Source organism: Spermophilus citellus (genome assembly GCF_964194105.1).
Source record: "Spermophilus citellus genome assembly, chromosome: 2".
Classification (NCBI taxonomy): domain Eukaryota; kingdom Metazoa; phylum Chordata; class Mammalia; order Rodentia; family Sciuridae; genus Spermophilus; species Spermophilus citellus.
Window position 1 is genome coordinate 252,142,828 of NC_138183.1, and position 14,413 is coordinate 252,157,240.

The 14,413-nt window shown below is 47.4% G+C and overlaps 1 protein-coding gene across 2 annotated transcripts in view; it reads left to right on the forward strand.

Annotated features, from left to right (window-relative positions):
* The window catches only part of KDM2A (lysine demethylase 2A), a 114,144-nt gene extending 107,224 nt beyond the window's left edge, over nucleotides 1-6,920 (forward strand). For both annotated transcript variants that reach the window (XM_081278745.1, XM_081278746.1), the window contains exons 18-21: nucleotides 1,836-1,999; nucleotides 2,522-2,680; nucleotides 3,229-3,444; nucleotides 4,133-6,920. In XM_081278745.1, coding sequence (XP_081134871.1) covers nucleotides 1,836-1,999; nucleotides 2,522-2,680; nucleotides 3,229-3,444; nucleotides 4,133-4,314 — 721 coding nt within the window. In that variant the 3' untranslated portion in view covers nucleotides 4,315-6,920. The remainder of the gene's footprint in view (nucleotides 1-1,835; nucleotides 2,000-2,521; nucleotides 2,681-3,228; nucleotides 3,445-4,132) is intronic.
* Nucleotides 6,921-14,413: the final 7,493 nt, after the last annotated feature.

The window sequence follows — 14,413 nt, forward strand, 5'->3', positions numbered from 1 at the left end:
TATCCCACCCCCATGGGTTCAGTTTATCATGTGGTGGTGGAGAGCCTATGACATGCAAGTCGTTTGTCTGATTTTCATGACACGGATGACTACATCCAGGCCCCTGCCTTGATAACTTTTCTACCCACTGAGAGAAGTGGGCATGCTTTCCAAAATGAATTTGAAGGTGGTGGAGAGCCTATGACATGCAAGTCGTTTGTCTGATTTTCATGACACGGATGACTACATCCAGGCCCCTGCCTTGATAACTTTTCTACCCACTGAGAGAAGTGGGCATGCTTTCCAAAATGAATTTGAAGGTACTCATAATTTTCCACAGTTTTATTTCTAATCCCCCAGACCTTAACTAGTCCCTTTTTCCAGCAAGCATGGTCCAGTTTGGGAACTTCCTGAGACTCAGTTGCCCTTCTTTTCTTTCTTTTTATCTATCTATCTATTTATATATGGTGCTGAGAATCTAACCCAGTACCTCACACATGCTAGGCAAGCGCTCTGCCACTGAGCTACAACCCCAGCCCTTAGTTTCCCTTCTTAATGAGACCAGCCTTCTCAGGTTGAACAGACTCTTGGAGGGGAAATCCCTAAGATTGATGATGAACAAAGGGCTTTCTGTTGGACATTTCAGGTTTTTCCTTATGCTCTAGGGCATATTTCTTTTATCTGTATCACATCCTAATACAGCAGTTCACAAAGTACATTGTCCTAACCACCAGCATCCTCTTGGGAACTTGCTAGAAATGCAGATCCTCAGGGACCATCCCAAGCCTGCTGAATCAGAGCCTTGGGCGTGGGTCCAGCAAGCTCTTGCAAGCCCTCCTCTAGGGGACTCTGCTGTGTGCTTATTTGAGAACCTCTGCTTTCTGGTTAGCAGCTTCCTCCTGGCATAGAAGTTTGATGTGCCACCGGTGAAATTTTGTCAGTCTTTAAATAAAGACCCTATTCTTTGCCAGTAAGAGTTTATTTTTCAAAACACTATGTGATCTTCTCAGATTATCTTAATATTTCTCTTTCTGGGGCTAGTGTGCCTGCCCAGCTCTACCCTTTTAGTTTCTAGTCCAAGGTACATAAATCTCCCATTATGTGCTGTTTCCCGCTCTCTGCCAGCCAGACTCTGCTGGGCAGGGGTGGGATTATAAAATAATATGGAACCCGCATGGTACAACACAGTGTGTGGCCTGTGGATTCGTAGTCTGCAGTGGAAAGGCAGTCCTCTACGTTTTAGGGCTGGCCTGAACTGACTCGAAAATGTCAGGCTAGCACCAAGTCAGAAACCCAAGGTGGAGAGAGGATCTAGGCCTGATAAAGAGCCTCTTAAGGCCTAAGACAGTAATGAGTTTAAGGTGCGGGTATTGTGCAAGTGCTGAGTAAAACCCTGTGTTTCCAGCAGCTGTTAGTGACTGATAAAGACTGGATAAGCCAAGTACCTTCAGTCAATAAAAAGTCAAGAAATAGTAAAATGTTTATTTTCATACTCTTCAGTAGGAACCAGCCATTTTAGGGCATAAGGCACTATAGTGTATTGTTTTTGTGTCCCTAACAACTGTGTTCTCAACTGCTCCAGAAATAGGGTAACATTATATATTTAAGTTATATATTACTTAATATGTAGATCTGCAAAATGTCTAGTTGCTATTGAGAACAAGGCAGTTTTTGCCTAGGCTTTGAGGCAAAAAATAAAAAGGGTGTGATCTTCGTTCTTCCTATAGAAAATATAGGGAGAATGATCCTTCAGGAAGCATTCTGCTTATTCCAAAAATCTGCAGCAGCCTTTGATGGGCACTATGTTGACAGGGTATCAAGTTTATTATAGCTTGTGCTCTTCTCTTCTGTCACAGGTGCTGCGACAAGAGACTTTGGACAAAAATTGACTTGAGTAGGTGTAAGGCCATTGTACCCCAGGCTCTCAGTGGCATCATCAAGAGGCAACCAGTTAGCCTTGACCTCAGTTGGACCAATATCTCCAAAAAGCAGCTGACATGGCTGGTCAATAGGCTGCCAGGTGGGTGAGCAGGCAAGGCTGAGCTGTTAATGGTGCTTCTTAGAATTCCTTTATGCCATTTTTGAATTTTGCTTAGTAGGAGATTTGTCTGGGACCACCTTAACTGCTGGTCTCCAAGGAGTCACTGGACTGGTGACTACACTAGACAACAAAGAAATGGATCAGGTGATGCCACCAACTCTTCACATCTCCTCAGCATAGCCCCTGGAGAGGAAATTTAAGTCTGATATTGCCTTGACTGGCCCCTTGTAAGCTCTTCAGTATTTTGAGGTGTCAGAAAGACAGGAAAGCCACTCATTCTTGTATTGTTCTTTAGGAGCTAAGCAGTCAGTTTAATGTCAAAGCTAGAAGATGTAATATAGGATACCAAAGGACTCTTTGAACTTAATACTAGATTAGGATACCATTCCTCTCTTCCAGTAGACTAAAGGTCCATTCACCTTGTTCAGGTCAGCTGTTAATTGAGGCTTTGGATGTGCTGGTAAATGGTATGTTGCACGTCTCTGTTTCCATCTGTCGCAGGACTGAAAGACCTCCTCCTAGCAGGCTGCTCCTGGTCTGCAGTCTCTGCCCTCAGCACCTCCAGCTGCCCCCTTCTCAGGACCCTTGATCTTCGGTGGGCAGTAGGAATCAAGGACCCTCAAATTCGGGACTTGCTGACTCCATCGGCCGATAAGCCGGGTATGTTCTGGACATTATTTGTCCGTGCTTGTCTTTATTATAACAGACATCATCCTCAGAAGCTAAGGTAGTTCTCAGAAGTGAAACTGTGGAAGAATAGGAGAGTACAAATTCAGAACAGAATGGTAGACTTTGAACAAGTACAGATAAGCAGATAACTACTTACAAAGGAGGGATTCCATTCTCTGGTCAGTGGAGTTTGCAGCCTGGAGACCATAAGCCTGAGGAAGGCTTGCATAGGCTTCGTAGTGGAATGTCAAAGCTATTGGAAGGATGGTCTAGAAAAGAGTGAGGCTGTGGGAAGGGGAGGAGCATTCCACACATACCAGTGTAAATAAGGCATAATCTGGCACTGGGAAGGAAGAAAACTTGTCTTGTTTCCTAGAAACTGTCCCCACGCATTGCTCCCTAATGGTAGGGTTGGGCGTGGGCATTCCATTTAACTCTGTCTAGGGGGCCTGGCCAGCAAGTAACTGATACTCCTAGAGCTTTGGAGCCAGATTAGAGAATTTAGAGTCTTGATCTAGGCTCTCTTCTTGCCTGTACAGGTCAGGACAATCGCAGCAAGCTCCGGAACATGACTGACTTCCGGCTGGCAGGCCTTGACATCACGGATGCCACGCTTCGCCTCATCATTCGCCACATGCCCCTCTTGTCTCGACTCGACCTTAGTCACTGCAGCCACCTTACAGATCAGTCCTCCAACTTACTCACTGCCGTCGGGTCTTCCACTCGCTATTCCCTCACAGAGCTCAATATGGCAGGTATGTTGCTGCTTTTTCATGCTGGACAGTGCCCCTGCTTCCAGGTCCCAGCCCTCTCTGGAACTTGACCAGTAAACCACAGTGATTTGGGGTGCGTTGATTAAACTACATTAACTTATTTTTTCATGACTGAGAACACAGTTTTTTTTTTTTTTTTTTTTAAAGAGAGAGCGAGAGAGGAGAGAGAGAGAGAATTTTTAATATTTATTTTTTAGTTCTCGGCGGACACAACATCTTTGTTTGTATGTGGTGCTGAGGATCGAACCCGGGCCGCACGCTTGCAAGGCGAGCGCACTACCGCTTGAGCCACATCCCCAGCCCAGAGAACACAGATTTTGATCCCTTTTCTAACTGATGTAGGGCTGGGGACCAGGATAGGTAGGTCAGGAGCCCACATTCATGGCTGCCATCCAGCTGTTGGTTTGGTCAGCTTTCTAGCCCTTGTGTGCTTGTGTCCCATGGTGCTGTGAGTGAGGCAGCAGTGCTGATGGCATCTCTGAACTGTGAGCCAAGAAGCTTTTAGCATTTGGGGGAAAGAGGACTTGGGAAACTGAAGGGCGTAGGAGGTCATCTACGGCTGGGGTTTTTTGTTTGTTTGTTTTTTTGTGTTTTTGGTTTTTTTTTTTTTTTTTTTTTTTTTTTTGACTTATGTTTTTGACTATTATCCTCATGGCCACTGTGCCCACAGGTTGCAATAAATTGACAGACCAGACGCTGATCTACCTACGGCGCATCGCCAATGTCACCTTGATTGACCTTCGAGGATGCAAGCAGATCACTCGAAAAGCCTGTGAGCACTTCATCTCAGACTTGTCCATCAACAGCCTCTACTGCCTGTCTGACGAGAAGCTGATACAGAAGATCAGCTAAGACATGCCCAGCCCAGACTGAACAGGAAACCGATCTTCCCTTGCCTCCCCACTGAGGAGAGCTTCTCCCTGACCCTGCACGGGCTCTGAGGCCAGCGTCACACTCCCTCTCTGCTCTCCTATCCCTGAGCTCTTCTCCCACAGGTGGGGCAGAGAGGGTAGTGGACACCAGGCTTACCTGCTCCTCTTCCTCCAAGGAAAGGGGAGGAGCAGTGGATCCAAGGGGAAGGAACGCACAGACTGTGCTGTCACAGTGTCTGCTCGTTTGCTCGCCTGCCAGGAGGCCAGGCTCTCTGTTTGGGGTTTCATGCAATGTTCACCTGCACCGGGCCCTGGGCCCCTCTTCCCCTCCTGTGGTCCCCAGCAGTGCCTGGTTCTGAGCAAACTCCAGGGAAGAAAGCGGCCCTGCTTCTGGCCAGGTTCTCCTCATGGTGTCCAGTGCGTGTCTCTCCTCCATCATACTCTCCCGGCTTCTGCAAGAGGGGCCAGCAGCCCCAGGAACGCTAGGCCCAGCAGATCCCACTGGTGCTGTCGAGATGTTCGAAGCCTAGGGCCCCTTATCTGTGCTTACCCTCCTTTCCTGTTCCTGAGCTTGATGCTGTCCAGTGCTCATGCTGTTCACATATTGTGGTGTACCTCCCTCCCCGCCCAGCCCCTTGACTTTTCTACTAGTCTCTGTGAGGTCTTTATTGCACTTATTGGGATTGAAACTCTTTAGAGGAGCTGGAACTGTACCCCAGAGATGCCCCCATTTCATTGCTACCCAGGCAGATTATGAGACAGGCACCATCTCCTTGTACTCCACTCCTGCCTCCCATTGACTGCCCTCTTCTACATGTCCTCATTCCTGCCTGAATAGGGTTTTCCCAGAATGTGTGTCCCCAGAGGGAGCAGCCTGTCTCCCCCAGGTAAGGAAAGCAGAGAACTGGCTGAGTCCCCACCTGCCTCCAGGCCAGGCTCCTCCAGGCTTCCGATTCAGTGTAGCCCCCCCGAGCCCAGGTCTGTGTGTTGCCCCATGACTCACTGATCTGGTGCCTTTCTAGGGGGAGGGGTCCTGCTTGGAAGCCAGTCACCTGCCTTCTGCCCACAGCTGTGGAAGGGGGTGTGCATGTGCCTCTGTGTGTGTGGCTGAGTGTTCTTTGCGTGTGTGTGTGGAGGGAGGTAGTGAGGGGAACATGGTGTCTCACTCCACCGCCCTTTGTCAAGCCCCATCAGCTGCCCCCTTTTACTTTGCATCAAACGGCCTGTCCAAAGATCCTCTCTCTAGGGCAGCAGAGAGCTTTTTGCACTTTAAAGAAAAAAAAAAAAAGGAAGAAAGAAAGGTTGGAATTTCTTTTGGGTCATTTTTTAAGTGTGTGAGGAGATGCTCAATAGCAGCAGCCTTTGGCAAGAGCTTATAAATGATGGATGCAAATTTGCACTCTGCTCCCCATCTGTAAGGAGATTGATAGCACAACCTTGCCCCTGCCTTCTCCAGCCCATCCCTTTCTGGACCCTTTGCTGTAGCCCAGTCTCAGGCTTTCCTCCTGAACCTCTAGTGGGGTGTTGGGGGGAATGGAGCCCAGCACCAGGGGTCTGAAGTTTGAGCCACCCTGAGGAGAGATGCCCACTGTTCCTTGCCACTGCCAAAGCAGTAGAGGCAGAGGGATTTCCTCTTTGCCACCTACCCAAGCTTTGACCCTGGCATTAACTGGCCACCTTAGAGGAAACTGGGCCCTGGTAGCAGGTGGCATTGTGTCTGTTCCAATTTGCTGGTTTTCGTGGCTGCACCTTAAAAACAGCAGTCGTCTGCTCCTGTGACCCTCTGCCCCTCCCATTGGTCTCCAGGCCCCAGCAGTATGGGCCTGAAACATTGAGGAAATGCCAGTGACTTATTCCAGAGTGCCTGTTAGGGGAATTTCTCTGAAAAGAACCCTGGGTGTTGAGCAAAAATCTTATTAATATTATTGTTAATGACCTATAATTGGAAGCTTCCTGCCTTTTTTTTTTTTTTTTTTTGGGTTATTCCTGTGGAAAATACTGAAAAGATTACTAAATTTTGTTTTGTTGTCTTTTTATAAAAGGGGAGGTGGAGAGACCCCTTCAGAGCAGGGATTGTGCCGGGAGAGTGCCTCTGACTTTGGGACATTTCATCCACAGAAATTTCCAAGCTGGTGGTTGGTTTGGGGTTCTGGTTTTTATGTTTGTTTTTTGATTTGGAAAAACAAGCATTTTTACCGTGCACGTAAATTGGTCAGCAGAAAAGGGAGCCCAGGATGGCAGCATATGGACCAGTGCCTTTGCTGGGTTTTACTTTTCTTTGGGACTATGAGGGGAGAATGGTTTTTAGAGGTGAGGGTCGGTCCACATGGAAGAGAGAAGTGTCTCTGTTTGGGGACAGAGGAACTCGGGAGTTCCATCGCATTCCTGCATCTGCTCTTAGCTGCGGCCTTGCCAAGAGAGCCTGCCCTCCTCAGACTGCAGGACCAGACCTCTGCCTCCATCTTTCCAAGCACCGGGGCAAAAAAACACAAAGGAAAGGAAGAAAATTTATATATATATAATATAAAATCACTTGGTGATTAAAAAAATAACTGCTCCATAAATAAAACTCCTAAAGTCACTATGTTTAAAGGGTTTGTTTGTGTTTTTTGTTTTTCGGAAAAATATTGTAAATATATATTTTTTGTTGCTGATTTAGAGTCAATCTCCAATGTTGTGCTAAAAATTTTAAATTAAATGTAAGCATTAAGGGGATAAGTCTTACGCTATCTCAGTTGACACATTGGGGTTATTTTGGGCCAGGGAAAGAGGGAAGCTAGTTGAACTTTTTTGTTTTCTAAAAGTTCTCCACTATTGGTTTTAGAAAGAGCAAGGACATCTTTCCTCTTACACGTGGGAATGGGAGATATTTGTGTAATAAAATTTTTAAAAGACAAAAAAGAAATAGCCTCCAATGGGAAATATTTTAATTTGGGGTTTTTTGTTTTGTTTTGTTTTTAAATAAAAAAGCTTTAAAAACAAAACCAACCCTTTTTGGCTCTGGTTTGTGTGTGTGAGAATATCAAGTCATGCCAATTGGTGTTGGCCTCATCACTCTGGGTAGAAGCAAAGCTGTGGCACCCAGACAACTTGGATCTGCTTAGTAGCTTTTTGTCATTTTAATGTCAGCAGAAGTTGCTTCTAAAAACAATATGTATTTAATCAAGGCAAACTTTTTTTTTAATGGATGTGGAAATTCTAAGTGCCAATAAAGGCAGTGCTTGAAATGGCTCTGCTGTCATTTGTAAGACTGAAGGGACCATCAAGGTGTCCTGAGAATAGGCCTGGGCATTTCTGATCTCTCGCCCCCACTACCACCAAGTACTGAAGCCGCAGAGCAGGCCCCTCTTTGAGGGCAGTGCTTTCTCCAAGTAGCCAGGCAGAGAGCCTGTGATTGGCATTTGTCCCCACCTCCCTGTGAAAGGCGTTTGTATCTTGGCATGTTGAGAACAAGCTTCTAATCTCTAAACATGCACCAAGTGCTACCAAAAAGCAAGCACCTCCTTGGTGGGAGTTCCTGAGCAGGCTCTGGTCACTACCCTCTGCTTGTCCTACTCTCCCGGACTGATGGTTAAAGACCATTTTTGGTTCTGCTGCATGTTCTAGAAACAGATGGGACTTTAGATGATGGGCTGACCTGATGTTAGTTTCCTGAGGGTGGATGTGGATATGACCGTGTTTGGATGTTATCAGGAATAGAACAGTTAATTTTGCATCCCTGTGCCTCAGAAATCTTCTGCTTCTTGGTATCCTCATCCCTGCAACCCTAGTGGAAGCCACTACAGTTAAAGACCTCCAGCACAGCAACAGCCCCAAGCAGCCTCGCAGCCTTCAAATCAATTCCATTTCCATACCAACAGCCAGAACATTTCTCTCAAGATAGATTTGAGGGCTGGGGTCGTGGCTCAGTGGTAGCTGCTTGCCTAGCACATGTGAGGCACTGGGTTCCATTCTTGGCACCACATATAAATAAATAAAAGTTCAACATCTAAAAAAATATATTAAAAAAGATTTGACTATATTTTCTCCTGCTTATAACATAAGTGCATTCAAGCTGGCATGGTGTCACACCTGTAATTCCAGCTACTTGGGAGAGTGAGGCAGGAGGATTGCAAGTTCAAGGCCAGCAGAGGCAACTTAGCAAGGCCCTGTTTAAAAAATAAAAAAAAATAAAAAAAAAAAAAACTGGTAATGTAGCTCAGTGATAAACTGGCCCAGGATTAAATTCCCAGTATCAAAACAAAAATAGTGTGTTTATCTCAGGCTTTGTCAATCATGTTTGGCCTCCTGATCCTCTACCCATAGCTGACCTCGGTTCCGCCATCTCTGGGCCTTGGCCTGTGCTGTCCCCATGCCTAGCATACCTTCCTATGACTTCTCTGAGAAACTGCCTCCCACAGCTCAAGACTGAATCGGGACACTCCCAGGCTCTTCTGATCTTCAGGACTCTAAGGTCAGTCTTCCCACCTGGCCTGTGAACGAAGATCAGTCTGTGCCATTTACCACCTGGGCTGGCAATTGGCACAGTGCTTGGCATTACTGAGAGTGTTCTCAGAAGCTCACTTATACCCCGAGGAACTTCTCTCCAAATGTACTTTTTCTACTACCCCATATCTCCCTATCTACCCCCTCCTACCTGCTGCCTCCGTTTTTGTTGTTGTTGTTGTTGTTGTTGTTTAGATGGAGTCTCACTGTTGTCCAGGCTGGTTTCAAACTCAGCTAACCCTGATGCTCAGTATCCCAAATATCTTATGTGGATACCACTGGCCTCTTTTTTTTGGGGGGGGGGATTTCTGATCTAGCCTGCATTCAGCTATGAATTAATCTTCCTTGGACATATATAAATATCTTCAGTAACCCTCCAGGTAATGTCTAAACTTGGAATACTCTCAGCCTTCCACAGGCAACTAGAATATGGGAAGCTCCATGGCTGTCACGCAGTGGGTCCTTCTAAGAGGCCTCGAACCAGACATCTCTGTGATCCCCAGGCTTGCTGTTTAGAGTATGCCATCCCACCACAATTGAAAAGTCTTCCCTTCAGACACCTTCCTGCAGAAGCCTGTCCTGTTTCTCACCAACCAAAAGAAGCTAACCTGGATTTTCTGAGGACATTTCTTAGGTAACTGTATAGTGACACTGGCTACATATGCTAGTCCTTACCAAGTTGGTGGCCACTGTTCCAAGCACTTCACTTGTAGTGTTTCCTATCAACCTACTCTTTTCCATTTAAAGATGAGAAACTGTAGGCCAGGAGTGTTGGCTCACACCTGTAATGCCAGCAACTTGGGAGGCTGAGGCAAGAAGATGAAAAGTTCAAGACTAGCCTGGACAACTTCAGGAAACAATGTCTCAACTTTTTTTTTTTTTTTTTTTTGTACCAGGAATTGAACCCAGAGGCACTCAACACTCAACTACTTTGTATTTTATTTAGAGACAGGGTCTCACCGAGTTGCTTAGTGCCTCGTGGCTTTGAACTCACAATCCTCCATCCTCCTATCTCAGCCTCCTGAGCTACTGGGATTACAGGCATGCACCGTTGCACCTTTTTTTTTTAGAGAGAGAATTTTTTTTTTTTAATATTTATTTCTTAGTTTTCGGCGGACACAACATTTTTGTTTGTATGTGGTGCTGAGGATCGAACCCAGACCGGACGCATGCCAGGCGAGCGCGCTACCGCTTGAGCCACATCCCCAGCCCCATCCTGAAATTCTTAAGACTTGTGAACAAGGGACCTGAATTTTATTTTGCACAGGGCCCTGCAGGGTGTAGCAGGTCCTGTGGGGAGAGGCATCCCAGTTCCCCCAACCCCAGGCCAGCTCTGCCAGATGTGGCTTGAGTGGCCAGCAGCACCTCGGGCCTGGCACCTGCTAGCCGCAGAGATCCATTCTCCTCCCATCACCTTTCCAGTTCCACATCTTGCACGGAAGAAAGGCTCCTCATGCCACCAGTTTGCTGCCTTTGCTGTCCTTCCCCTTCCCAACTTGCCTCTTCCCAGAGGCCACAGCGGCAGGAAGCGCCAGTTGCTGACCCCCCTTGAGTGTGCCATGAGGGTGCTAGCACAGTAGACAGAGAGACCTAGGGCAGGACAGATAAAAAAAAGTGGTAGAGGGAGGAAGAGAAATGAGATAAAAGAGGCCTTTGGAGGACATCTAAGGGGAGACATAAGGGAGGCCCAAGATATTCCAGAGTGACGCTTCACACACTTTATCTCGGTTAATTTTTTTTTTAGTTGGGTAGAATGACTTTATATTATTTGTTTATTTTTATGCGGTGCTGCGGAGGGAACCCAGTGTCTCACGCATCCTGGGCGAGCGCTCTACCACTGAGCCACAGCCACAACCCCTCCGTTACTCTTCAGAAGAATCCAACGAGGCCATGCTCAGAGAGTTTAAGTAACTTGCCTAGGGCACTCAGCTGAATAACAGGATCGACCCATGTCTTTTCCATCTCCTCCCCGCACCACGCATGCACGCACACTCACAGCAAGTACCCGCGGCCACAGCGTAGGGGCTGTGAGCCAAACACTCGGGCCGGTTGGGAGTGTCAAAGTACAAACGCAACAGCTGCGAACACAGCAAGCTTTGAGGCCAGGCTGAGCAGCGACGGAACGCATGCGCATTGATCAGGACTCCTGATGGCCGCGACTAGGGCCAAAACAGGGTGGGGCGGGACCAAGACTAGGCGGAGCCAGAACGGGGTGGGACATGGCCAAGGCTGGGCGGGGCCAAGGCTAGGCGGAGCCGGAGCGGGGCGGGGCGGGAGCAGAGCGGGGGGGCGGGGCTCCCGGACCAGGATACCGCACGCGCCAGGGACAGGACTCGGCCAGAGCCGCGTGAGACCCACATCCCAGCAAAGCGGAAAGGAGACTAGGACCGGGAGCAGTGCAGGGATGGTGATCTTCCGGAGGTCCCGGGGAAAGGTGCTGTCCTGGAGGCAGGTCCTGAGGAACCAGCAGCACTGGCAGGTCCTTGCCCTGTGTGTGAAGGCGCTAAGGACCCGCGTCCTGGTGACATAGGTGCCTCTTCGATAACCTGGCCTCTTTCCTTTCTCAGGGACTCTCCAGGACTGGAAAACTCTCTTTTTCTTATCTCTAATACAACTGCCTTCCTCCCCTTTTTCTGGCTCTGGGGAAAACACCCCTTCTGCAGAGGTTTTCCTAGCTTCACCTGAGAAGGCTCCTGGCTCTTGAAACTTGTGTGTTGGTGTGGGTGAGGGGGTCCTCATAAGGATATTTGCAGCAGTATAGGAGATCAGCTGGCCTCTAGGATCAGTGACCTGCGCTGGATAAGAGCTCAATAAATTTCAGCTACTATCATACATTGTTTGCTCATAAATTCAGTCTGTTTCTTCCTGTGTTCCTTGTCTAAGGCCAAGCACCAGTGTGGAGTGTGAGAGGAGCTCAACAAATATGGTTAAATGGATGAGTGAAGGAATTCCCGAAGCTCAGCCAGGCCTTCAGTGTCTGAGCTGTCCAGGAGACTGGAGTTTCTCCAGGTCAGTCTGGCTCACAACTGGGGAAGCCTCCAAGCTGCTCTCCTACTCTTCAAAGCTCAGGATGGAGAATAAAAGAGAAAACTTGCATTTCTAGGCCTTAGCATGTGCCAATCCTCACCCTCAGCCTCCCTCACATTCACATGCTTACAATGTCATGTCCAAGACTTGCCCACCTTTCCGCTGATCTCTTCTCACCTCCTACAGTATGGCTTTTGCCAGGTTATTTGAAGATACATATTTAGGATTTTTCTTCCCCACCAGACTGGACCATCACTGAGTCCTGTAGTCTTTGTAGCCCTAATTCTGTGTCATGCATCTTGCTGGAGGTCAGAGATGCAAGACAAACAGGGACAGCAAAGAAAAGCCCTCTGAGTAGGAACATTTTAGGCTATGAGAAAACAGGATGAGCAAGACCCTGCCATATGGGGAGGAAGAAGGAGGGGACTGCAAAATTGAGGCCCAGAGGTGGAAATGGACTGGCTTGCTCTAGAAACAGAAGGAAGACCAGACAGAGTGGAGACCAGAAGGGTTGAAGGTGCTGAGTTAGAAATATGGGCAGGTCCTGCAGGCACAGTCATTGGAGGTGGGGTTTAGTTCAGGCCTGTGAAAAATAAGCAGGTATTCCAGAGAGGAGGCAGGTATAAGAGGTAGCAGGAACTAAGACCATCTTCATCAGGGCCCAGTGGAGGATGCAGGGCATGTTTCAGAGACAGGCTCAGCCATAGTGCCAGTGACAGACGGTGTTCACATGGGGGCCAGAGACAAGCTGTAGTAGAGAGGAATAGATTATGGAAAACGGAGAATCCACGACTGAGATGGGGAGGCGGTTGGACAAGGGCTGGGTGGTGGGAACAGGAGCTCAGTGTGGGCCTTGTTGAGTTTGCAATACCTATTAGTCACCCAGTGGGGACGCCAAATAGTGATGTGTGAACAGACTTCCAGCTGGATAGAGATGGGGTTCCTCTTTTCTTTGCACCTCAGGCATATTGGCCACAGCCCAGCACAATCTGGGCACCAAAGATTCAACAAATCTGACAAGCTAGCCTGAAAGGTTAAGTTTACAATCGACCTTTGCAGAACCACCAGAGGGCAGCACCATCCCACAGACCAACTTTCCCAGGGTCAGGACCTGGCCCTGGGCCCTAAGCCTGGGTCTTCTCAGAGCCACTTTCCCAGGTTCCAGGAATCAATGAGGTGTGCCCTGAATACCAGCTCTCTGGAATGGCCCCAACCTCAGGCCTGGCTGGGGCTGTGGGTCAGGTTATGGGTAAGATGGCCAATCTGGGTTTTCAGGTGGTGGGGGGAAGGTGGGGCTGCCTCTGGAGCTGGATGGCTGACATTTCTGAACCCACACACAGACTCTGGCCTGACAAGTTCATCAAGCAGCAGAATTTTTTTTCCCTTCTCTACTAGGGATGAAACCCACTGCCTTACTCATGCTAGGCGAGTACTCTACCATTGAACTACATCCCCATATCCTTAGTTTATTTATTTATTTATTTATTTATTTATTTATTTATTTATTTATTTTTAATATTTATTTTTTAGTTATCGGCGGACACAACATCTTTGTTTGTATGTGGTGCTGGGGATCGAACCCGGGCCGCACACATGCCAGGCCAGCGCGCTACCGCTTGAGCCACATCCCCAGCCCCATATTTTTAAAATTTTTTAGTTGTAGATGGACTTAATACCTTTATTTTTTTATTTTTACATGGTTCTGGGGATCGAACCCAGTGCCTCACACATGCTAGGCAAGCACTGTACCACTGAGCCATAACCCTGGCCCAGTTTATTTATTTTTAATATTTTTTCTGGACAATGTCAGATGTAAATTTTATTTTTATTTTATTTATTGATTTATTTTTTTGTAGTCCTGAGGATCAGACTCAGGACCTCATGCATGGTAGGCAAACGCTCTACTACTGAGCCACATCCCCAGCCCCTTTATTTTATTTTTTGAGACAGGGTCTGCTAGATTGTTCAGGCTGTACTTAAACTTGTGCACCTGGCCATAATTTTTAAAATAGGGGTCTTCTGTTCCAGAAAACCCAGGCCAGTGTGTGGCTGTACTTTCAGTCCCAAAGAGTAAGGGCAGGAGTTGGAGTTATGGCTTCAGTGGTAGAGTGCTTGCCTGGCCTGGCATGCAGGGGGCACTGGGTTTGATTCTCAGCACCACATATAAACAAATAAAAAGGTCTATTGACAACTAAAAAAAAAAAGAGGGTAGGACAGTGGCAAGACATTAGAGACCTACTGCTAGATCATCCATCCCTGTTCTACCCCAAACTCCATGTGACCCAAGGGCTCATTCATTCAATCATTCCTGGATCACTCAGTCACTCACTCATTCATTCACTCATCAAAAACTGACTGATGTCTTTCTTTGTCTGGTCCTGGACATGGTGGAAGAGATGAAACTCAGGAACATCAATTATGGTGGGATACAATGTGTACCTCCCCATATATCAACATTTCTGACATCCAGTGCATTTTCAAATTTTGATGCACACATGTGCATCAATCTTTACCTCCCACCGTCAAAACTTGCAATGTTGCATGTTGCAACTTAAATTAGGGAAACA